At 47.9% G+C, this 23877-nt stretch overlaps 2 protein-coding genes across 7 annotated transcripts in view; one reads left to right on the forward strand and one right to left on the reverse strand.

Moving 5' to 3' along the window:
- The window catches only part of afg3l2 (AFG3-like AAA ATPase 2), a 74076-nt gene extending 62039 nt beyond the window's left edge, over positions 1–12037 (reverse strand). The window contains exons 1-4 of the mRNA XM_072468405.1: positions 11778–12037; positions 9549–9648; positions 2409–2480; positions 2020–2126 (exon numbers count right to left, since the gene is read on the reverse strand). Of these exons, the coding sequence (XP_072324506.1) occupies positions 2020–2126; positions 2409–2480; positions 9549–9648; positions 11778–11867 (369 nt within the window). The 5' untranslated portion in view covers positions 11868–12037. The remainder of the gene's footprint in view (positions 1–2019; positions 2127–2408; positions 2481–9548; positions 9649–11777) is intronic.
- Positions 12038–12170: 133 nt separating this feature from the next.
- The window catches only part of prelid3a (PRELI domain containing 3A), a 45314-nt gene continuing 33607 nt past the window's right edge, over positions 12171–23877 (forward strand). For 3 of the 6 annotated variants that reach the window (XR_011933482.1, XR_011933483.1, XM_072468409.1), the window contains exon 1: positions 17442–17656. Coding sequence is in view for 2 of the 6 variants with exons in the window: in XM_072468409.1 (XP_072324510.1) it covers positions 17625–17656 (32 nt within the window). In the remaining 4 variants the exon portion in view is untranslated. Of the gene's footprint in view, positions 12437–15150; positions 15375–17441; positions 17657–23877 lie in introns of those variants that run through there. The other 3 variants (XM_072468407.1, XM_072468408.1, XM_072468406.1) reach the window with 3 other exon arrangements.

Genomic DNA, 23877 nt, shown 5'->3' on the forward strand with positions numbered 1-23877 from the left:
CTTGTAATGCAGAACAAGGCAGCAGCGCGGGTTCAATTTCCATACCAGCCTCCCCGAACAGGCGCCGGAATGTGGCGACTAGGACTTTTCACAGTAACTTCATTTGAAGCCTATTTGTGACAATAAGCAATTATTATTATTACGTCCGGTGTTGACCATGGAGCGAGTGGTCACATACAGGGCAGCTCCTGCTTTAAGTCACAGAAAAGAGCTCTTTTTACCCAATACGGAGTGGAATTTTGATGAAAAGACGTAGGTGAATGTTGGAAAAGTACTTTCTACCGGGAGTGGTATGTCTGCTGGTTACCAGACCCAGCAGAAAACAGTGAGAGATTTGGCTGAGAAACGTTGGAGCAGACTTGTGCTGCAGAAACAGTAACAGCCACTTTCAGGCGGGGGTAGGGCTGTTGCAAGCTGGAAGGCTTCAACTTGACATGATGGCCTTTATTAAAGCTGAATTCCAGCAGCAGAGGAAACAAACGCAGAAGGATCGCGCAAAGGCCATTGAAGAAGCGGTGGCACCTCTGAAGGGTTCTTTTGGAACGGGTGGAGAAGTGCTTGAAGATGCAAGGGTCACAGATTCGGGAGATTGAAGGAGTGATCTCGGACCACAGCGATCGTGTGGTGACTCTGGAGGCGGATGGGGCTCCTAGGAAACCTCTGTAAAATATTTAAGGCAAAGGCGGAGGGGCAGGAGAATGCCTCTAAGGCAGAACCTGCGAATAGTGGGCCTGCCTGAAGGAGTGGAAGGTGTGACTGCCACGAGGTACGTCTCGAGGATGCTGGCGGGGCTGGTGGTAGAAGGGGTGCTAGGCAAGGCGCCTGAAGTGGACCGAGCGCATAGGTATCTGAGACAGAAGCCTAGAGCTGGGGAGTTGCCGCGGGCGGTGATCGTGAGGCTCCACAAATTTGAAGAGAAAGAGAAGATTCTTCGATGGGCCAGGGAGAAGCGTACCTGCGACTGGGAGGGGAATAAGGTCCAAATTTATCAGCACACTGGAGCCGAGTTGGCAAAGTGACGGGCAAGCTTCAACAAGGCCAGGGAGGTGCTGTACCGGCGGCAGATCAGGTTTGGTGTGCTCTTCCCGGTGAAATTATGGGTGATGTTCGGAGGACGGGAGTATTATTTCGAGACCCCAGAAGCGGCCGAAGACTTCATTAAGAAGCATAAACTGGGGGAAAACTGAGTGGACAATGCTTGGGAACCGGGGTGCTGGCACGTTGTAATGGTTGGGAGCATATTTGAAGTGGAGGTAGGGATTGGAGAATGTTAATCTTTCGTTGGGGTGGGGGGGGGGGGGTGCTGTTTACTGTTGGGATTGTAAGGGGTGGAAATTTATGTGGGGATGGATGTTCCCATCCCCTGCCTCCTGTTTTCTGGGACTGTTTATATTTAACATTTGTTAGTTTGCCTTTGGAGAAGGCTGCCTGGAGTTCAGGAGCAGTCTTGGTTTGGGTGGGGGAGGGCAAGGTCAACAGGGAGCCTTCCTCCTTTAGCTGAGGAGTGGTGGTGGTGGTGGTTTTGGGGGGGGGGGGGGGGGGGGGGGGGGGCGGAGAAGGAAGGAAGGAGAGAGGTCATTGGTAAGTGCCTTTGGACAGGGACATCCCCACTTCTGATCTGATGATGGAAAGAAGGTCATTGATGAAGCAGCTGAAGATGTTTGGGCCAAGGATGCAACCCCAAATGTCCTGCAGTAATGTGTTTGGGCGGCACAGTGGTAGGAGATTGGAACGCTCGTCTGCAAACTAACTGTTGCCAAGTAAATTGTTCATTTAAAATCTGAGATTGAGAGATTTTTGTTGACTAACAGTAGTATAGGATATGGGACAAAAAGATGGGGCTGGAAGGAATTAGGTGGCAAATCAGCCATTATTTCACTGAATGGCAAAACAGGTTTGAGAGGCTAAATTACCTACTCCATGTTGGTTAAGGAATTTAACTATACCTAATCAAAGGTTTTGAACTTTGGGTATTCAACTTTCTGCAGTCAGATTAAAACAAACGTTCCCAGCAATTACCTTCTGTAATCTGGCCCACCAGGAAGACTCGTCCTTTCTGCCTCCTTTCTTTCCTCCGCTTCCAGAACCATTGTTCCCTGAACGCTGAGAATTTGTGGATTTTGCTTCTGGAAAATGTGCAATAAATTAATGTCAATGAGAAATAGTCCAGTCTAGTCTGCAGACGCTGTGAATATTCAATGAGAATAGTGGAAAATGCACTTTATTTAGTCAATTCAGAAAGTCTTTCCATGCAACTATAATGCAAATTAAGTACTACGAAAGGTTGCTTACAAGTGCAATATCCTAACGGAGGTCATGCTTTCTTTACATGAATTTTAACCCAAGCAAAATTTCTAATTTCATACAAATCATTCAGAAATATGATCCTAATAAACTACACGTAATACCTTTTGCCTCACTGGATGATCCATTGGAATCACTTGCTTTTTGGGATTTTTTTGGAAAATATTTTTCAAAACCTGCAGAAAATAAACATACATTTTAATGCATTAATATAAAAATCAGTCTAAGAACTACACATTGTGTGAACTTAAGTTAAATCCTCCGGCAGCACTATGGACCAACATAGAAACACATGACTCACTTTTGTTGGGGGTGTAGTTATCAATTAGGGCATATCTGCTGTATCTCCTATGGGAATGTATGCTAGTATTTACATCCTGGTACCATGGCGGATAACCTTTTGAGATGGCACAAGGTGATATATATCCCTTAAACCTGTTCTTGTTTACTGGACAAACTCCACCCATCTCACAGAACCAGTTTGATTCTGTCAACTTTTTTTGTAGTCACAGAAGCATGAGAATATTTCAACTGAAAATTATACTAGTCATGACATTAATTAGGAGAAAAGTTAAGAGGAAATTTAAATTAGGAGAGGTTACTGATCGAGGTGTTAAGATTCAAAACAGAGGTAAAAAAGCCAACATAAGTGTACTTTACCTGAATGCTCGTAGTATTCGGAATAAGGTAAATGAGTTGAGGTGCAAATCATCGTGAATGACTATGATTTAGTGGCCATTACTGAAACATGGTTAAAGGATGGTCACAACTGGGAGTTAAATATCCAAGGGTATCAAACTATTCGGAAGGACAGAGTGGGTGGTAAGGGAGGTGGTGTAGCTCTGTTATTTAAGGATGACATCCGGGCAACAGTAAGGGATAACATCGGTGCTCTGGAGGATAAGGTTGAATCCATTTGGGTGGAAATCAGGAATAGTAAGGCGAAAAAGTCACTGATAGGAGTAATCTATAAGCCACCAAATTGTAACATTATGGTGGGGCAGGCAATAAACAAAGAAATAACTGATGCATGTAGAAATAGTACAGCAGTTTTCATGGGGGATTTTAATCTACATGTCGATTGGTTTAACCAGGTCGGTCAAGGCAGCCTTGAGGAGGAGTTTATAGAATGTATCCGCGATAGTTTCCTAGAACAGTATGTAATGGAACCTACGAGGGAACAAGCGGTCCTAGATCTGGTCCTGTGTAATGAGACAGGATTGATTCATGATCTCATAGTTAGGGATCCTCTCGGAAGGAGCGATCACAATATGGTGGAATTTAAAATACAGATGGAGGGTGAGAAGGTAAAATCAAACACCAGTGTTTTGTGCTTAAACAAAGGAGATTACAATGGGATGAGAGAAGAACTAGCTAAGGTAGACTGGGATCAAAGACTTTATGGTGAAACAGTTGAGGAACAGTGGAGAACCTTCCAAGCAATTTTTCACAGTGCTCAGCAAAGGTTTATACCAACAAAAAGGAAGGATGGTAGAAAGAGGGAAAATCAACCGTGGATATCTAAGGAAATAAGGGAGAGTATCAAACTGAAGGAAAAAGCATACAAAGTGGCAAAAATTAGTGGGAGACTAGAGGACTGGGAAATCTTATGGGGGCAATAGAAAGCTATTAAAAAAGCTATAAAGAAGAGTAAGATAGATTATGAGAGTAAACTTGCTCAGAATATAAAAACAGATAGTAAAAGTTTCTACAAATATACAAAACAAAAAAAGAGTGGCGAAGGTAAATATTGGTCCTTCAGAGGATGAGAAGGGAGATGTAATAATGGGAGATGAGGAAATGGCTGAGGAACTGAACAGGTTTTTTTGGGTCGGTCTTCACAGAGGAAGACACAAATAACATGCCAGTGACTGATAGAAATGAGGCTATGACAGGTGAGGACCTTCAGAGGATTGTTATCACTAAGGAAGTAGTGGTGGGCAAGCTAATGGGCCTAAAGGTAGACAAGTCACCTGGCCCTGATGGAATGCATTCCAGAGTGCTAAAAGAGATGGCTAGGGAGATTGCAAATGCACTAGTGATAATTTACCAAAATTCACTAGACTCTGGGGTGGTCCGGCGGATTGGAAATTAGCAAACGTGACACCGCTGTTTAAAAAAGGAGGTAGGCAGAAAGCAGGTAATTATAGGCCAGCGAGCTTAACTTCAGTAGTCGGGAAGATGCTGGAATCGATCATCAAGGAAGAAATAGTGAGGCATCTGGATGGAAATTGTCCCATTGGGCAGACGCAGCATGGGTTCATAAAGGGCAGGTCGTGCCTAACTAATTCAGTGGAATTTTTTTAGGACATTACCAGTGCGGTAGATAGCGGGGAGCCAATGGATGTGGTATATCTGGATTTCCAGAAAGCCTTTGACAAGGTGCCACACAAAAGGTTGCTGCATAAGATAAAGATGCATGGCATTAAGGGTAAGTAGCAGCATGGATAGAGGATTGGTTAATTAATAGAAAGCAAAGAGTGGGGATTAATGGGTGTTTCTCTGGTTGGCAATCTGTAGCTAGTGGTGTCCCTCAGGGGTCAGTGTTGGGCCCACAATTGTTCACAATTTACATAGATGATTTGGAGTTGGGGACCAAGGGCAATGTGTCCAAGTTTGCAGACGACACTAAGATGAGTGGTAAAGCAAAAAGTGCAGAGGATACCGGAAGTCTGCAGAGGGATTTGGATAGGTTAAGTGAATGGGCTAGGGTCTGGCAGATGGAATACAATGTTGACAAATGTGAGGTTATCCATTTTGGTAGGAATAGCAGCAAAATGGATTATTATTTAAATGATAAAATATTAAAACATGCTGCTGTGCAGAGAGACCTGGGTGTGCTAGTGCATGAGTCTCAAAAAAGTTGGTTTACAGGTGCTACAGGTGATTAAGAAGGTGAATGGAATTTTGTCCTTCATTGCTAGAGGGATGGAGTTTAAGACTAGGGAGGTTATGCTGCAATTGTATAAGGTGTTAGTGAGGTCACACCTGGAGTATTGTGTTCAGTTTTGGTCTCCTTACTTGAGAAAGGACGTACTGGCACTGGAGGGAGTGCAGCGGAGATTCACTAGGTTAATCCCAGAGCTGAAGGGGTTGGATTACGAGGAGAGGTTGAGTAGACTGGGACTGTACTCGTTGGAATTTAGAAGGATGAGGGGGGATCTTATAGAAACATATACAATTATGAAGGGAATAGATATGATAGATGCAGACAGGTTGTTTCCACTGGCGGGTGAAAGCAGAACTGGGGGGCATAGCCTCAAAATAAGGGGAAGTAGATTTAGGACTGAGTTTAGGAGGAACTTCTTCACCCAAAGGGTTGTGAATCTATGGAATTCCTTGCCCAGTGAAGCAGTAGAGGCTCCTTCATTAAATGTTTTTAAGATAAAGATAGATAGTTTTTTGAAGAATAAAGGGATTAAGGGTTATGGTGTTCGGGCCGGAAAGTGGAGCTGAGTCCACAAAAGATCAGCCATGATCTCATTGAATGGTGGAGCAGGCTCGAGGGGCCAGATGGCCTACTCCTGCTCCTAGTTCTTATGTAACTCCTGTACCCATAATTCTTTTTAAAACGTGGGATTGATAAACAGATAGCATTAGTATCTAGATTATTCTATGTTTCTTAATTCAGGAGATATACTTGTGTACAAAAGCAAGACACAAAATATAACCTACAGGTAAATTAAAACTGTTTTCTGAAAAGTTAACAGTTTCTGTTTTTCAATTTGCAGCATGGATGTTTTAAAATTAATTTGTGGATTGTTGGTAAAGCCAGCATTCATTACCCATCCCTCATGAACTGCTGCAGCACACAAAGTAAACATTCATCACAACATTGATTCCATAGAATCCCTACAGTGCAGAAGTAGGCCATTCAGCCCATTGGGTAGAGATCAGGAATAAGAAGGGTGCAGTCACAATGTTGGGGGTATACTACAGGCCTCCCAACAGCCAGCGGGAGATAGAGGAGCAGATAGGTAGACAGATTTTGGAAAAGAGTAAAAACAACAGGGTTGTGGTGATGGGAGACTTCAACTTCCCCAATATTGACTGGGACTCACTTAGTGCCAGGGGCTTAGACGGGGCGGAGTTTGTAAGGAGCATCCAGGAGGGCTTCTTAAAACAATATGTAAACAGTCCAACTAGGGAAGGGGCGGTACTGGACCTGGTATTGGGGAATGAGCCCGGCCAGGTGGTAGATGTTTCAGTCGGGGAGCATTTCGGTAACAGTGACCACAATTCAGTAAGTTTTAAAGTACTGGTGGACAAGGACAAGAGTGGTCCGAGGATGAATGTGCTAAATTGGGGGAAGGCTAATTATAACAACATTAGGCGGGAACTGAAGAACATAGATTGGGGGCGGATGTTTGAGGGCAAATCAACATCTGACATGTGGGAGGCTTTCAAGTGTCAGTTGAAAGGAATACAGGACAGGCATGTTTCTGTGAGGAAGAAAGATAAATACGGCAATTTTCGGGAACCTTGGATGACGAGTGATATTGTAGGCCTCGTCAAAAAGAAAAAGGAGGCATTTGTCAGGGCTAAAAGGTTGGGAACAGACGAAGCCTGTGTGGCATATAAGGAAAGTAGGAAGGAACTTAAGCAAGGAGTCAGGAGGGCTAGAAGGGGTCATGAAAAGTCATTGGCAAATAGGGTTAAGGAAAATCCCAAGGCTTTTTACACGTACATAAAAAGCAAGAGGGTAGCCAGGGAAAGGGTTGGCCCACTGAAGGATAGGCAAGGGAATCTATGTGTGGAGCCAGAGGAAATGGGCGAGGTACTAAATGAATACTTTGCATCAGTATTCACCAAAGAGAAGGAATTGGTAGATGTTGAGTCTGGAGAAGGGGGTGTAGATAGCCTGGGTCACATTGTGATCCAAAAAGACGAGGTGTTGGGTGTCTTAAAAAATATTAAGGTAGATAAGTCCCCAGGGCCTGATGGGATCTACCCCAGAATACTGAAGGAGGCTGGAGAGGAAATTGCTGAGGCCTTGACAGAAATCTTTGGATCCTCGCTGTCTTCAGGGGATGTCCCGGAGGACTGGAGAATAGCCAATGTTGTTCCTCTGTTTAAGAAGGGTAGCAAGGATAATCCCGGGAACTACAGGCCGGTGAGCCTTACTTCAGTGGTAGGGAAATTACTGGAGAGAATTCTTCGAGACAGGATCTACTACCATTTGGAAGCAAATGGACGTATTAGTGAGAGGCAGCACGGTTTTGTGAAGGGGAGGTCGTGTCTCACTAACTTGATAGAGTTTTTCGAGGAGGTCACTAAGATGATTGATGCAGGTAGGGCAGTAGATGTTGTCTATATGGACTTCAGTAAGGCCTTTGACAAGGTCCCTCATGGTAGACTAGTACAAAAGGTGAAGTCACACGGGATCAGGGGTGAACTGGCAAGGTGGATACAGAACTGGCTAGGCCATAGAAGGCAGAGGGTAGCAATGGAGGGATGCTTTTCTAATTGGAGGGCTGTGACCAGTGGTGTTCCACAGGGATCAGTGCTGGGACCTTTGCTGTTTGTAGTATATATAAATGATTTGGAGGAAAATGTAACTGGTCTGATTAGTAAGTTTGCAGACGACACAAAGGTTGGTGGAATTGCGGATAGCGATGAGGACTGTCTGAGGATACAGCAGGATTTAGATTGTCTGGAGACTTGGGCGGAGAGATGGCAGATGGAGTTTAATCCGGACAAATGTGAGGTAATGCATTTTGGAAGGGCTAATGCAGGTAGGGAATATACAGTGAATGGTAGAACCCTCACGAGTATTGCAAGTCAAAGAGATCTAGGAGTACAGGTCCACAGGTCATTGAAAGGGGCAACACAGGTGGAGAAGGTAGTCAAGCAGGCATACGGCATGCTTGCCTTCATTGGCCGGGGCATTGAGTATAAGAATTGGCAAGTCATGTTGCAGCTGTATAGAACCTTAGTTAGGCCACACTTGGAGTATAGTGTTCAATTCTGGTCGCCACACTACCAGAAGGATGTGGAGGCTTTAGAGAGGGTGCAGAAGAGATTTACCAGAATGTTGCCTGGTATGGAGGGCATATGCTATGAGGAGCGATTGAATAAACTCGGTTTGTTCTCACTGGAACGAAGGAGGTTGAGGGGCGACCTGATAGAGGTATACAAAATTATGAGGGGCATAGACAGAGTGGATAGTCAGAGGCTTTTCCCCAGGGTAGAGGGGTCAATTACTAGGGGGCATAGGTTTAAGGTGAGAGGGGCAAGGTTTAGAGTAGATGTACGAGGCAAGTTTTTTACGCAGAGGGTAGTGGGTGCCTGGAACTCACTACCGGAGGAGGTAGTGGAAGCAGGGACGATAGGGACATTCAAGGGGCATCTTGACAAATATATGAATAGGATGGGAATAGAAGGATACGGACCCAGGAAGTGTAGAAGATTGTAGTTTAGTCGGGCAGTATGGTTGGCACGGGCTTGGAGGGCCGAAGGGCCTGTTCCTGTGCTGTACATTTCGTTGTTCTTTGCTTGTTCTTTGAGTCTGCACCAACCCTCTGAAAGAACATCCTATCGAGGCCCACTCCCCCACCCTATCCCTGTAACCCCACCTAGCCTGCACATCTTTGGACTGTCGGAGGAACCCCGTTTTTTATATATATATATATAAAAATATATATATATATATATATATATAGTGTATAACTTGGGAGTGGACCCTCTGGAGGTCTCCATGCACCTGCTACCCTTAGTAATTCAGAAAGCAGAGATTTTGGTTTCTGTTTGTAATGCTGATTTAATTAATACTTATTCAAACAAAATCCAAACATTTGTTTCTTGTATTTTAAGAAAGCTATTTTATCATTCCCCTATTTTGGGTGCAGTGGCAATTTCCCAGTTGACGGGGTAGGAAACCTTTCTGCTCCTAGCCCTAAAACTAACTTTTGGAAACTTCATCTCAGGAGCTGACCATTATGTAGATAAATGCCTCACTGCCCACAATTCAAACCTGTGGTCCAACTGCAAGATCAATTGTTCATAAATACTTTGGTTAGAATTCAGAGTTCCATCAGAATAAAAACCTGCTAAGACACAATTTAAATATCTTGTTTCGAAAAAATGCAAGTTGTATTCTGATTTTTGGGTTATGGAGGGGACTCAGGACCTCAATTGTAAAAAAAAAGTTTTGGAGGCTCGAAAACAAAAACAGACTAATTCTCATGCACAATGATTATTAATTTCATTTTCATTTCATTTAGTAGGAATTGTAATTATCTTACCTTTTGGAGGTCGTGAGGAGAGCCGTCCATAGACACCTAGCACATTTGCCAATAGGCTGTTCCTATCCAAGCCCACACAATTGTGTGCACAACCTGAAAACTGCAAGAGCACTAAATCATATAAATCCCTTCAACAAGACCACAATAGAGAATGAGAATATACCATTATATCTTATTCACAGGTTCAAGACCAGCTATTTAACATATGATCTAGTGCTCAGTCGTGTACAGAAACAATAATTACCAAATAGGCAACTCTACTTTAAAAACATGAAACTACTCGCAACTGTTTCACACTAAACAGAGATGGTCCAAGACATGTTGGACCAGCTAACATTGATGTCAGTCATGCATAACAGTAAACCGAATTTAGAAATTCCAAGTGATTCTGTAGCGAACAACTATAAGGTAGACAAAGGTGGCTAGTCTATTTGATCTTCATATTCGCATGTCACCAGTTTAGTAAATGTGCCTATAAGGCACCACAGAAATGGGTCACAGAAGCCATTTTCTCAGGTTTCAGATATAACAGTACCAAAGCAAAGCTTTATATTCAGCTGACTTCCCCAACATCCCAAGAGTGCCAGGCTTCATACAAAACCAACCTTAAACATGCACAAGTGTGAAACTTTTCACAGCAAGATTTATTTAACGCATGTCCTGCTGATGTTTTGTCAATGATTAATTGTAAACATAGCTGCAGAGTAAGGCCACCATTCACCATGAAATACTTTAAACTGTGGCCAGATAATGTATTGCGACTAATTTTGGGAGCAAAACCTGACCCCCAGGTTCCTGCAGCAAAGTTGAATTGACACAAGTCAGAGACAAAAGCACAAAAAAAATTAAAGCAAATTACTGTGGATGCTGGAATCTGAAACAAAACCAGAAAATGCTGGACAATCTCCACAGGTCTGACAGCATCTGTGGAGAGAACGGTGCTGATGCTTTCAGTCTGGCTGACTCTTTGCCAAAGCTAGAATCTAGAATCCCTACAGTGCAGACGGAGGTTATTGGGCCCATCGAGTCTGCACCTGCCCTCCAAAAGAGCACCCTACCTAGGCCCAATCCCTCACAGCTCTATCCCTGTAATCTCACCTAACCTTTTAACGCTTAGGGGCAATTTGGCATGGCCCATCTACCTAGCCTGCACATCTTTGGACTGTGGCGGGAAACCAGAGCACCCAAAGGAAACCCACGCAGGCACGGGAGAATGTGCAAACTTCACAGTCACCCAAGGTCAGAATTGAATCCGGGTACCTGGCATTGTGAGGCAGCAGTGCTAATCACTGTTCCAACGTGCCACCAACTAGCAGACATCAAAAAGTACTTTACAGCCATTGATGTGTAGTCACAGGAAACAAGGAAGCTTAGTTGCACACAGCAAATGCCCACCAACAGCAAACTCAAACCAACAACAATGTGATAATGAACAGATGATCATTTTTTGTGATGTTGATTGAGGGATACATATTGGCCAGGATATTGGAGAAAGCTCCCTTGCGGTTCTTCAGAACAGTGCTATGGGACCATTTTACATCCACCAGAGTAGGCAGATGTTTTAACACCTCTTCCAAAAGACAGCACCTCTGACAGTGCAGTACTCCCTTGATGTGCAGTGTCAGCCTTGATGTTGGTCCTCAAGCCCAGAAGTGGAACTTCAACTGAGAACCTTGTGATTCAGAGATGAATCGTTCCAACCTATCCCAGTTTCCCTAGTTGCTCCATTTAACTGAAACCCCTCATCGCTGATGCCTCACCTCTGCACCCTATCCATTGCCTAACCTCAAAGTGTGGTGCAGAGGAACTGGGCACGGTACTGCAGCTGGGGCCTAGCAGGTGATTTATAAAATGCTTGTCCAGCTTCCTTGTATTTGTACTCTCTAAATCTATCCAAAAGATCAAGGCTCTTAACGCCTTGACCAACCTGGCCGTTCACCTCCATCGAGTTGGGTCCCTTTGGAGAAAACAAAAAACTCACTATCATCACACTAAATTAGATTATTCTGCAAAAAATTCAGCTATTTAAGATGCATGAAGTGGCCCAATTATAAAGGGGGAGGGAAAGGATATTATGACGCAACCCTGAAAGCAGATCACCGTCATTATACAACCACTGAATTTAAATTGCATTGCACAGGACGGTGGTGGGGATAGGGGTGCTTTCCTGGTCAAAACATGCTGCCCTGCCAATGACCCTGTTTTAAAGCCCTCCTCCACCTCGCTTACCAGTCTCCAGGCTCGGCTGCTCTGCTGAGGGCCGAGTCTGGTGTACAACCCCCGGCAGCAGCGGGCCATCGTGAAATAGCGATGCGCCATCACTTGCTTGTCCTCTGTGTGTGTGTCTGTATGTGTTTTATTTTCTCCTCCCCCTTCTTAGTGGTTTTAGGATCCCCGATGTTGAAACCGCGAGGACATGGAGGTGGATATTTCAGACTCGACGCCGCCTCTCTCGCCCTCCTCCTCCGCCTCACTCATGGCGAAAGCGCCTGACGTCATCAAGGGCGGAGCCGGGCGCATGACGCCACCACGTCGCCCCGCCCCCCGTCCCATTGCCTCCCTCGACCCGCCCCTCATAGCCCGGCCCCGCCCCCTCCGCTTCAGTCACGTGGTTACATCACTGAATCCAACATCCTCAGGGGAAAGCGTTTGTTACTCTTTGAGCTAGCTTGCCATGTCCTTGGTTTTATATTGCCTGTTTCGGTGCTGCTGTTTGTGCCCGTCGTTTTGCCTTTTTATCTTTTTTTCCTGCCTTTTCATCGCCATTTATTTATTCGATTCCTACGATTTTGTGATGCTCCTTCCTCCTGATAACTGAGTGACTTCTCGCTCCCCAACACAGTGCTGGTATCTTGCGAACAGGATTTCAGGATTTATCATCACAAAAGGTGAGAAACTGCGAACTCCTAAAAATTTGGAACTCGTTCGTTTTTATTTACAACTTCTCCTCCAATCCCCTCCCCTACCTGCAGTGCATTTAAACTCTAAAATATGTTTGGATTTTTAAGTGGTCCACTCCAAGTTATTGGAATTACGCAGATCATCAGAAGGAGCTTTGTACTGTTGTACTGCAATATGTTCTCAGATAAACATTTTATCAACGCCTTTATTGCACCTGCTCTCTCTCATAGGCAGGGGTTACTCGCTTACAATTGATAAAAAGTCTGAAAAAATCCAGCTGTGAACTGTCTGCAGATAAACCAAGTTTGTCCAGCAACTACTGTAAGATCCGAGTTAGATGAAACTGCAACTGCTGGAGATATCGCAGATTGTCACAGCACAGGAGGAGGCCATTCAGCCTACTGTTTGCAGCAGTCCTCCTAACGCCACACCTGTGTCTTCTCTCCATAATCCTGCACATTCTTCCTTTTCAGATAACAATCCAATTCCCTCTTTAATGCCTCGATTGAACCTGCCTCCATCACACTCTCAAGCAGTGCATTCCAGATCTTAAAACTCGCTGCGTTAAAAAGTTTATCCTCGTCTCCAGTTGCTTCTTTTGCCAATTAATTCAAATCTGTGATATAAGAGAGGACGCACAGATCAATCGACGAGAATAACGGACCATTTGACTGAACCTTCTTTGAAAGTAAATTGCACCATCACAGTATCTAACTACCTTGTATTTCTCCAGAGGTTTTTGCTTTGTCTGCTCCACTTGGAGGCCCATTCCAGGAATTAAAGTCAACCATTCTTTATCTAATGAAGTACTTTTTGACATGAACTGACTTGTACCCATGTGGTCTTGCATTGGTGTCATTATTTAACTTGAATGGTGATTGATGTTTTATTTTTCTTATCAATCAGGATCAATAAAAAGGTTGGAAAGAAACAGAAGATGCATTTAAAATAGTAAGGAGAATATCCGAAGGGAAAAAAAAGAGCATTTGGGCTAAAGTAAAACAAATAAATTGTAGAAAAAGGCAAGCAATATCAAAAATGTGAATCAAAGCCAGAAGAAATACGGTAATCATCTTAAATAATCGGAACCACGATAATATTCCCAGAGCAAATGAGGAGAGGGGGGGGGGGGGGTAGAATGTCAGTATTAATAAAGGATTCAAATACAGAGTTAGAATGTAAAGATATCCTAAGGGATTGCAATAACACATACCACACATTGAGAAAGTTAAGAAACAGGAAAGGGAATGGTCCAATTCTTTTTTCATTTTTTCTCTTTTTTAAAACGCATTTTATTCAAATTTGTATCAAAGTAGGTTACAGCAAGTAATCACCCCAGGAAACATTCTTACCAACAATCAACCATACAGTTTGTACAGATTTTTCTCCTTTTTCACCACCCCCTCGCTGCGACGAACTGCGCTCCTCAAACACGGTCACAAACATCCTCCACTTTTTCTCAAACTCCCCTGCTGAGCCCCTTAACTCATACTTTATCTTCTCTAACCACAGGAAGTCATATAGGTCACCCAACCATACTGCTACCCCCGGTGGCGATGCCGACCAGGGAATGGTACAATTCTTGGTGTGCTTTATTACCTACAACCATACATTGGAGATGATGGTGCAAACGGCTGCAGAGAGTTTTGTGGCAATAATATGTCACATATTCACTATCCCAAGATTGACGAAACGTTAACGTTATTCCTGTCTTAAGTAGGAAACATTTTTAGAATGCATCAAATGTTGCTTCCTAGATAAATCTATTCAGAGTTAACTAACACAGACATTAGGGCAGCCCGGTAGCACAGTGGTTAGCACAGTGGATTCACAGCTTCAGGGTCCCAGGTTTGATTCCCGGCTTGGGTCACTGTGCAGAGTGTGCACGTTCTCCGTGTCTGCGTGGGTTTCCTCCGGGTGCTCTGGTTTCTTTCCACAAGTCCAAAGATGTGCAGGTTTGGTGGATTGGCCATGCTAACTAAATTGCCTTTAGTGTCTCAAAGGTGGGCTGGGATTACTGGGTTACAGGAATAGGGTGGAGGTGTGGGCTTGGGCAGGGTGCTCTTTCCAAGGGCCGATGCAGACTCGATGGGCCGAATGACCTTCTGCACTGCAAATTCTATGGGGAAAAAATCTGAAAAAAGGACAAGAAAAGATCCATCCAAGCTCATCCACTAGTACAACAAATTCACAATGTTAAACTCATTCTCCCCTCCACCTTCCGTGCAATCTCCTGAGAAGCAAACGGAATAAAATAAATGGGTGAGGAGGAATTCTATGATGATAGAAAGTGTAATAGGAAAAGGGAGAACTGAGAGAGACGATGTTTAAATGTTCTCAATTACTCCGACCGCTCTTTGCTGTGCTGAGGAGCAAAGGTGTTCAACTGCATCAGGAGGTGGTGATGTACTATTCAATTTCTGTTATTTCCCTCGTTTTACAACGTTTAATATTACTAACTCTTTCATCCATGTTTAAAATGTGTAGACAGCGCCGGGTTTAGCTGCAGCCTCGGGCCATTCATTCCCACTTCCACATTGCTGAACCTTGAACACAAGTGGATACATACTAAACGTATTGCGTCATGGCGCAGGTCCACCATAGCCCCGCCCACTGACAGTCACGCCTCCTGCACAGTTGCGTCATCAGAAATGTCCACCTCCAAAACAAATTTAACTTGACTCAAACCCTGCGATGAATTTTATTCCGACTTTGCTTTCCCGCATTTGCCGATACTTCTCTTGTTGTCTCTTTCTCCCGCTTTTCCTACTTTTTATCGCTGTTCTTTCTGTTTTTGACCTGGACAATTACTTGCCTGACTAGCAATATGTTTCTTTCGTGGCCATTCCCAAAACTGGCCAACATTTGTACGTGCTAAAGCCAACCGAAGCTGTCCGCGACACCACCCCGGGGTGAGAATATAAGGTGAGGCTGTGGCATTTAAAATCAGCCGCATGCTTTCTTCGGCCTAAATGCAGCATGTTACAAAGAAGATGACTTCCGCTCCTAGTGTTGGCTCGGACTAGCGAATAGATTGTTCTAACAATCTCGCAAAGAGGTTGTAAGCGTAACAGCACATTGCAGGATATTGAATCAACAGATAGACAGGTTAAAACACCATCAATGTAAAATGGGTGGTAAACAGTACCCCCACCACACACAACCTTCCTCTTTTGGATAAGTAGCCTTTCAAGCATTCCGTTGTTTAGTCTTAGAACATATAGAATATTTCTGGGAATATGGTGCCTTCCCTCCGCTGGAGTTGTGGAAGATTGGCACCCACCAGGACTTCATCCAAGTCGCTATTATTCATCCATGTGAGTCGTGATGTGGGGCCTTAATATAATAATATTAAAAATAATCGCATATTGTCACAAGTAGGCTTCAATGAAGTTACTGTGAAAAGCCCCCAGTCGCCACATTCCGGCGCCTGTTCGGGGAGGCCGGTACGGGAATTGAACCTACGCTGCTGGCCTTGTTCTGCATTACAAGCCAGCTGTTTAACCCACTGTGCTAAACCAGCCCCAATGGACCCAATCCAGGATGACCAGACTTCCTCCCCATCAATGGTATTGCCCGAAAGACCCGAGGATAGGCAGACCCAATGTGCTGAGAGTTTATTTGAATTAAAACATTTGATACATTTTCTGACGGTTAAGATATTTTAGTGAATACTGTATCTAAACGTATGCAAATGTTGTGCTCCTTTTTAAGGAATCCATGTGGGAAACTCAGGAAATATGAGTTGTAGAGTTGGTGTGCATACTAGCTGAGGTACAGTACCTCCTTGAGAATAAAACTATTCCACCAACTGAGCCCCAACGTTTAGATATGGATAGCCATGAATGGGCTTTTCCTGGTATAATTGTCTTTAAGGGTAGTGGTGGCTTGTTTGATTCTATGTACATTAATACGTTTAATGTCAAACCGTGGTGCAATTTTGTTCATGCTGGCTTTGTACTTTCAAATCTAACATTTTAGATTATAACAAAATCAATGACCTCCTCAGTTTAAGAAGTTGTTTCGTTGTCGCCCAGGCTTTTAAAAAAGCTTCTGTTTGAAGGGTTAGCGGAATAATCAATGAGTCAATTTTGTTTATGGTGAGTTCACCGTGGAAACCGAGATTTGCAGAGAGTGGAGTGAGTGAGGTAATGGGGGAAGCTCTGTATAACAGAGTCACCCAGACTCCAAACGCCAGCTCCCTTTTCTCTCTGCAGAGGCTGTCAGACCTGCAGAGATTGTCCAGTTTTCTGTTTCTCTGTTAGCTCTGCGGGAGGGGGGGCGGGACTGTGCAAGGGGCGGGATTGTGCAAGGGGCGGGGGCGGGACTGTGCAAGGGGCGGGACTGTGCAGGGGGCGGGACTGTGCAAGGGGCGGGGGCGGGACTGTGCAAGGGGCGGGGCAAGGGAAGGACAGTGCTGACAAATGTGGGCGGGCCATGTTTGCGCAATGGGCGGGGCCGGGGTTGAGGGAAGGACGGCGCTCCTGGATGTGGGCGGGGCTTGCTGAGTGGGCGGGACGGGTGAGCGTAATGGGCGGGGCCGGAATTGATGGTTGAACGGCGCCGGTGGATGTGGGAGGGGCAGTAAAGGGGGCGGGGCTGCGCTGGATGTGGGCGGGGTAGTGATTGTGGGGAAGCGGGATTGATGGAAGGGCGGAGCTACAGGATGTGGGCGGGGTAATAAATGGGGGAGGGCGCGGCGAGCTGAGTGGGCGGGATGAGCGCAATGGGCGGGGCCGGGGTTGGTGGAAGGACGGCGCTCCTAGATGTGGGCGGGCCGGGATGAGCGCAGTGGGAGGGGCCTGAATTGATGGAAGGTCGGGGCCTGGATCAGGGGGCGGGGTACCGCTGGACGTGGGCGGAGCATCGCTGGATGTGGGCGGAGCCTGGATCAGGGGGCGGGGTAGCGCTTGATGTGGGCGGGGCAGCGCTTGATGTGGGCGGGGCCTGGACCAGGGGGCGGGGCGCGGATCAGTGGGCGGGGCGAGATGACGCTTCACGGAGCGGATGAAAACCTTCCCTCGTTTACCGACTCCTGTCAGACGAGGATCATCGAGTGTTTTGTCGGGGAGGGTGTGGGATCTCCGGCCTCCGTGTTAGGCACAGGGTAGTGGGAGGGGAGCGAATCTTTTCCCGGTGCTGTCAGCACCGCAGAGCGGCCTGGCCGGCGGTAACATGAAGATCTGGAGCACGGAGCACATGTTCAGGTAATTTACAGGGAATCGCAGGAGGGGTCGGTGGCGGGGCCTGGATCACGGGGTGGGGGGGCCTGGATCAGGGAGTGGGAGGGGGCCTGGATCAGGGAGTGGGAGGGGGCCTGGATCAGGGGGTGGGGGGGGGCCTGGATCAGGGAGTGGGAGGGGGCCTGGATCAGGGAGTGGGAGGGGGCCTGGATCACGGGGTGGGAGGGGGCCTGGATCAGGGAGTGGGAGGGGGCCTGGATCAGGGGGAGGGGTGGGCCTGGATCAGGGGGTGGGGGTGCCTGGATCAGGGAGTGGGAGGGGGCCTGGACCAGGGGGTGGAGGGCCTGGATCAGGGGATGGGGGAGGGCCTGGATCAGGGGGTGGGGGGGGCCTGGATCAGGGGGTGGGGGGCCAGGATCGGGTGGGGGTGTTGGGGCGTTGGCGGTGGGGTGTTCTCGGGTCGGGGGCGATGGCGTTGCGGGTTTTGTTGGGTCGGGGGCGATGGCGGTGCAGGTTTTGTCGGGGGCGATGGCAGTGCAGGTTTTATCGGGTCGGGGGCGATGGCGGTGCAGGTTTTATCGGGTCGGGAGCGATGGCGGTGCGGGTTTTATCGGGTCGGGAGCGATGGCGGTGCAGGTTTTGTCGGGGCGATGGCGGTGCAGGTTTTGTCGGGTCGGGGGCGATGGCGGTGCGGGTTTTGTCGGGGAGATGGCGGTGCAGGTTTTGTCGGGGAGATGGCAGTGCAGGTTTTGTCGGGGCGATGGCGGTGCAGGTTTTGTCGGGGAGATGGCAGTGCAGGTTTTGTCGGGGCGATGGCGGTGCAGGTTTTGTCGGGTCGGGGGCGATGGCGGTGCGGGTTTTGTCGGGGGCGATGGCGGTGCAGGTTTCGTTGGGTCGGGGGCGATGGCGGTGCGGGTTTTGTCGGGAGCGATGGCGGTGCGGGTTTTATCGGGTTGGGAGCGATGGCGGTGCAGGTTTTATCGGGTCGGGGGCGATGGCGGTGCAGGTTTTGTCGGGTCGGGGGCGATGGCGGTGCGGGTTTTGTCGGGGAGATGGCAGTGCAGGTTTTGTCGGGTCGGGGGCGATGGCGGTGCAGGTTTTGTCGGGTCGGGGGCGATGGCGGTGCAGGTTTTGTCGGGGCAATGGCGGTGCAGGTTTTGTCAGGGGCGATGGCGGTGCGGGTTTTGTCGGGGGCGATGGCGGTGCAGGTTTTGTCGGGTCGGGGGCGATGGCGGTGCAGGTTTTGTCGGGGGCGATGGCGGTGCGGGTTTTGTCGGGGGCGATGGCGGTGCAGGTTTTGTCGGGGGCGATGGCGGTGCAGGTTTTGTCGGGTCGGGGGCGAAGGCGGTGCAGGTTTTGTCGGGTCGGGGGCGATGGCGGTGCGGGTTTTGTCGGGGGCGATGGCGGTGCGGGTTTTGTCGGGGGCGATGGCGGTGCGGGTTTTGTCGGGGGCGATGGCGGTGCAGGTTTTGTCGGGGGCGATGGCGGTGCAGGTTTAGTCGGGTCGGGGGTGATGGCGGTGCAGGTTCTGTCGGGTCGGGGGCGATGGCGGTGCAGGTTTTGTCGGGGGCGATGGCGGTGCAGGTTCTGTCGGGTCGGGGGCGATGGCGGTGCAGGTTTTGTCGGGGGCGATGGCGGTGCAGGTTCTGTCGGGTCGGGGGCGATGGCGGTGCAGGTTTTGTCTGGGGCGATGGTGGTGCAGGTTTTGTCGGGTCGGGGGCGATGGCGGTGCAGGTTTTGTCGGGTCGGGGGCGATGGCGGTGCAGGTTTTGTCGGGGGCGATGGCGGTGCAGGTTTTGTCGGGGGCGATGGCGGTGCAGGTTTTGTCGGGGGCGATGGCGGTGCAGGTTTTGTCGGGGGCGATGGCGGTGCGGGTTTTGTCGGGTCGGGGGCGATGGCGGTGCGGGTTTTGTCGGGTCGGGGGCAATGGCGGTGCGGGTTTTGTCGGGGGCGATGGCGGTGCGGGTTTTGTCGGGGGCGATGGCGGTGCAGGTTTTGTCGGGGGCGATGGCGGTGCAGGTTTTGTCGGGGCGATGGCGGTGAGGACGTTGGCGAGTCGAGCTGATGGCGGTCGGGGGTGTTGTCGATCGGGGGCGATGGTGATCATGTTGTCGGGTCAGGGCTATGGGGGTCAGAGTGGTGGTGGTGTGGGTGTTGTCGGGTCGGGGCGATTGTTGGAGTGTTGGGGGGGTGGAGCTGTTGTTGGGGCTTTGGGGGTGGGGGCGTTGTCGGAGTGAAGGGGGTGGGGTGCTGTCAAGTCAGTGCGATTGTGTGGGTGTTGTCAGGGTGATGGGTGTAGGGTTTTGTCAGGATGATGGGGGTGGGGTGTTCTCGGGGCGATGACGGTGGGGGTGTTGTCGGGGGGGGGGTGTTGTCGGGCGATGGCGTGTCCAGTTTGCCTCCAGGGGCATTGGGTATGAGTGTCTCCGGGCAGTTGGTGTTGGGGGCCGGTATGATGCGGGTGCTGACTGTTACTTCAGTGACGCTCAGCTTGTGACTGCCTGCAAATAATAATTTTTATTGGTGTCACAAGTAGTCTTACATTAACGCTGCAATGAAGTTGCTGTGAAAATCCCCTAGTCGCTACACTCCGTGCCTGTTCGGGTACACCGAGGGAGAAGTCAGAATGTCCAATTCACGCAACAAGCACGTCTTTCAGGAAACTGGAGCACCAGCAAATACTGGGAGAACGTGCAGTCTCCACATAGACCGTGACCCAAGCCAGGAAGGGAATCAAAGCCAGGTCCCTGATACTGTGAAGCTACAGTGCTAATCACTGTGCTACCATGCCACGCAGAAAATGCCAACTTGCCGCCCTGGCAGCGCCACCTGGGCAGTGCCATACTGGCAGCGCCAGGCCAGCACTGCCAGGGTACTCGGGTGGCACATGCAATGCCAGGACACCACCCTGCCCAAAGGGCATGCAGCTGGGGCCTCCGATCCCCATGAGTGCTGTTCCGTCTGGTTCCTGTTTGTGTGCAGAAAATGTTGCACAGAATGTCTCCCGTAAACTGCAGAGACTCAGCACTGCAGAAGAAACTGAAGGAACGTTTGTTTGGTGGAAAAACACTTGTGTCTTGGTCTGCAAAACATTTTCTATTAGGAGGCATTTTAATTGTTCACCACATCCCCTATGCAGCTGTGTCCAACTCCTTGTTTATCTGGGAACAGATTGGTGCTGATTCTAGTTATACCGACTGGGGATTCAGACTGCAGGTACATCCCAATGTACCTACTGTCTAAACTCAAAATCCCAGCAAGTAATCATATAAATGCCAGCCTTGGTTCAGTGCTGACAGTCTTGAAGTTTCTGGGTTCAAGCCCAGGCTGACATTTTGGTGGAGTGCCAATTGCTGATGCACTTTTGGAGATGCAGTCCTTGAATCAAGACAAATATTCAAGTAATATTACCGTAATCCTCGAATATGGGAGATTCACTAGATTCCAAATTGATCTGAAGCCAATCCATGAGAACAAAGAACAAAGAACAATGAATCTGTAAGATTCAAGTTTGGGCTGAGATATTTAGAATTAACTTTGGGATTGTATTATTGTTTTTAATTTCATCCTAATCTCAAGAGTTATGGGGCCAATGCTTAGAGTGGACAGGGCAAAACCATAATCGATTTGCTTGCTCCAAAAACAAATTCAAATTGAATCCAATTCATGGTCCCCCAAAAAAGACATACTGGATCCAAGCTGACAAGAACATGTTTTATCCTAGCCAAAAGGCCGAGAAGCGATGGTTACATAGAAGATGTTTGTTTGATCAGTAATAGACCAACCCTGCTGACTACGGCGCTGAGGACCCAGGTTCGAATCCCAGCCCTGGGTCACTGTCCGTGTGGAGTTTGCACATTCTCCCCGTGTCTGCGTGGGTTTCACCCCCACAACCTAAAGATGTGCAGGTTAGGTGGATTGGCCATGCTAAATTGGCCCTTAATTGGAAAAAATAATTGGGTACTCTAAATTTAAAAAAAATAATAATAGACCAACCCTAATTAGTATCCGATATTTGGTGAAATGAGATGTCCACACAATTTCTCTGAAATGTTATTTTGGGTTTATTCTTGAAAACTTGACATTATAGAATCATAGAATTTACAGTGCAGAAGGAGGCCATTCGGCCCATCGAGCCTGCACCAGCTCTTAGAAAGAACACCCTACCCAAGGTCCACACCTCCACCCCATCCCCATTACCCAGTAACCCCACCCAACACTGAGGGCAATTTTGGACACTATATGGGCAATTTAGCATGGCCAATCCACCTAACCCGCACATCTTTGGACTGTGGGAGGGAACCAGAGCACCCGGAGGAAACCCACGCACACACGGGGGGAATGTGCAGACTCCGCACAGATAGTGACCCAAGCCAGGAATCAAACCTGGGACCCTGGAGCTGTGAAGCAATTGTGCTATCCACAATGCTACCGTGCTGCCCCTTATGTAACAGTCAAGTTGATTAATGTTGCTTAATCAAGATAGTGTCCAGCAAGATAATAAGTCTGGAGGCCCAGTGTTTTATCTGATGCTAGCATTTAATTATCAGGGTTAACATTGTATGTGCTTATGTAATGGCAAGAGCCATACAGGGGCTGTTTAGTACAGGGCTAAATCGCTGGCTTTGAAAGCAGACCAAGGCAGGCCAGCAGCACGGTTCAATTCCCATACCAGCCTCCCCGAACAGGCGCCGGAATGTGGCGACTAGGGGCTTTTCACAGTAACTTCATTTGAAGCCTACTTGTGACAATAAGCGATTTTCATTTCATTTCATAGAATGCCGCTTTTTAGGTGCATGCATTTCTTATCAGTGAATTCACATTGTTGTGAAGGGGGCTAACCTCACTGCTTTTGGAAGCTAATTTTGACTCGTGTTAAAATGCGTTTTACAGTGAGTTTACCCAAGGTGTAACTTTAAAAAAAAACATTTTATTAAAACATTTATGGTTTTATAACAAAAGATACAAATACAATGTAAACATAGTTCAATGCGTAACACATGCCTCCATCTCCCACTGTTCCCACCTAATCTAGACAAAAAATAGCCTCACTCCCTCCTTATTGAATCTGCTGACAGTTTAGTTTTCTCCGAAGAAGTCGATAAACGGCTGCCACCTCCGAACGAACCCTAACGTTGATCCTCTTAGGGCAAACTTAATTTTTTCAAGTCTAAGAAACCCAGCCATGTCGCTAACCCATACCCCTGATTTCGGGGGCTTGGAGTCTCTCCACGCTAGCAATATCCGTCTCCGGGCTACCAAGGAGGCAAAGGCCAAAATGTCAGCCTCTCTCGCCCCCTGGACTCCCGGGTCTTCCGACACTCAAAAAAATCGCCACCTCTGGACACGGCGCCACACTTGTTTTTCGAACCGTGGACATGCCATCCATAAAACCCTGCCAGAATCCCCTAAGCTTCGGGCATGCCCAAAACATGTGGGCATGGTTTCCGGGCCCACCTGCACACCTCACACACCTGTCCTCCACCCCAAAAAATCTGCTCATCTGGACCACCATCATGTGTGCCCGGTGAACCACCTTGAATTGTATCAGGCTGAGCCTGGCACATGATGAGGACATGTTGACTCTGCTCAGAGCATCCTCCCACAGACCCGCCTCGAACTCCTTACCCAGCTCACTTTCCCATTTACGTTTTGTCTCCCCTATCTGTGTTTCCACCCACTCCATAAGTACTTTATAAATTTCCAATGCCTTCCCCTCCCCCACCCCGTTTTAGAAACCACCTTGTCCTGTATCCCCTGTGGCGGTAGAAGCAGAAAGGTCTCAACCTTCCTTCGCGCAAAATCCTTTACATGCAGATATCGAAACCCATTCCCTCCCGGCAATTCAAACTCCTCCAAATCCTCCAAACAGGGAAAGCTCCCATCAATAAATAGATCCCACCCTTTCAATCCCTGCTCTCTGCCACCTCCGAAACCCCCCCACCCATCCTCCCCGGGACAAACCGGTGATTACCACAAATTGGAGCCCACACCGACGCTCCCTCCACTCCCATATGCTTCCACCACTGCCCCCAAACTCTCAGGGCCGCCACCACCACAGGGCTTGTGGAGTACTGGGCCGGCGAGAACGGCAGAGGAGCCTTTACTAATGCCCCCAAACTTGTGCACTTACATGAGACCGCCTCCACCCGCTCCACAACCAACCTCTCCCCCACTACCCACTTCCTAATCATGGCTATATTTGCCGCCCAGTAATAGCAGTGCCTGTCCCCCTCTCCCTCTCT

Source organism: Scyliorhinus torazame, chromosome 11, assembly GCF_047496885.1.
Source record: "Scyliorhinus torazame isolate Kashiwa2021f chromosome 11, sScyTor2.1, whole genome shotgun sequence".
Classification (NCBI taxonomy): domain Eukaryota; kingdom Metazoa; phylum Chordata; class Chondrichthyes; order Carcharhiniformes; family Scyliorhinidae; genus Scyliorhinus; species Scyliorhinus torazame.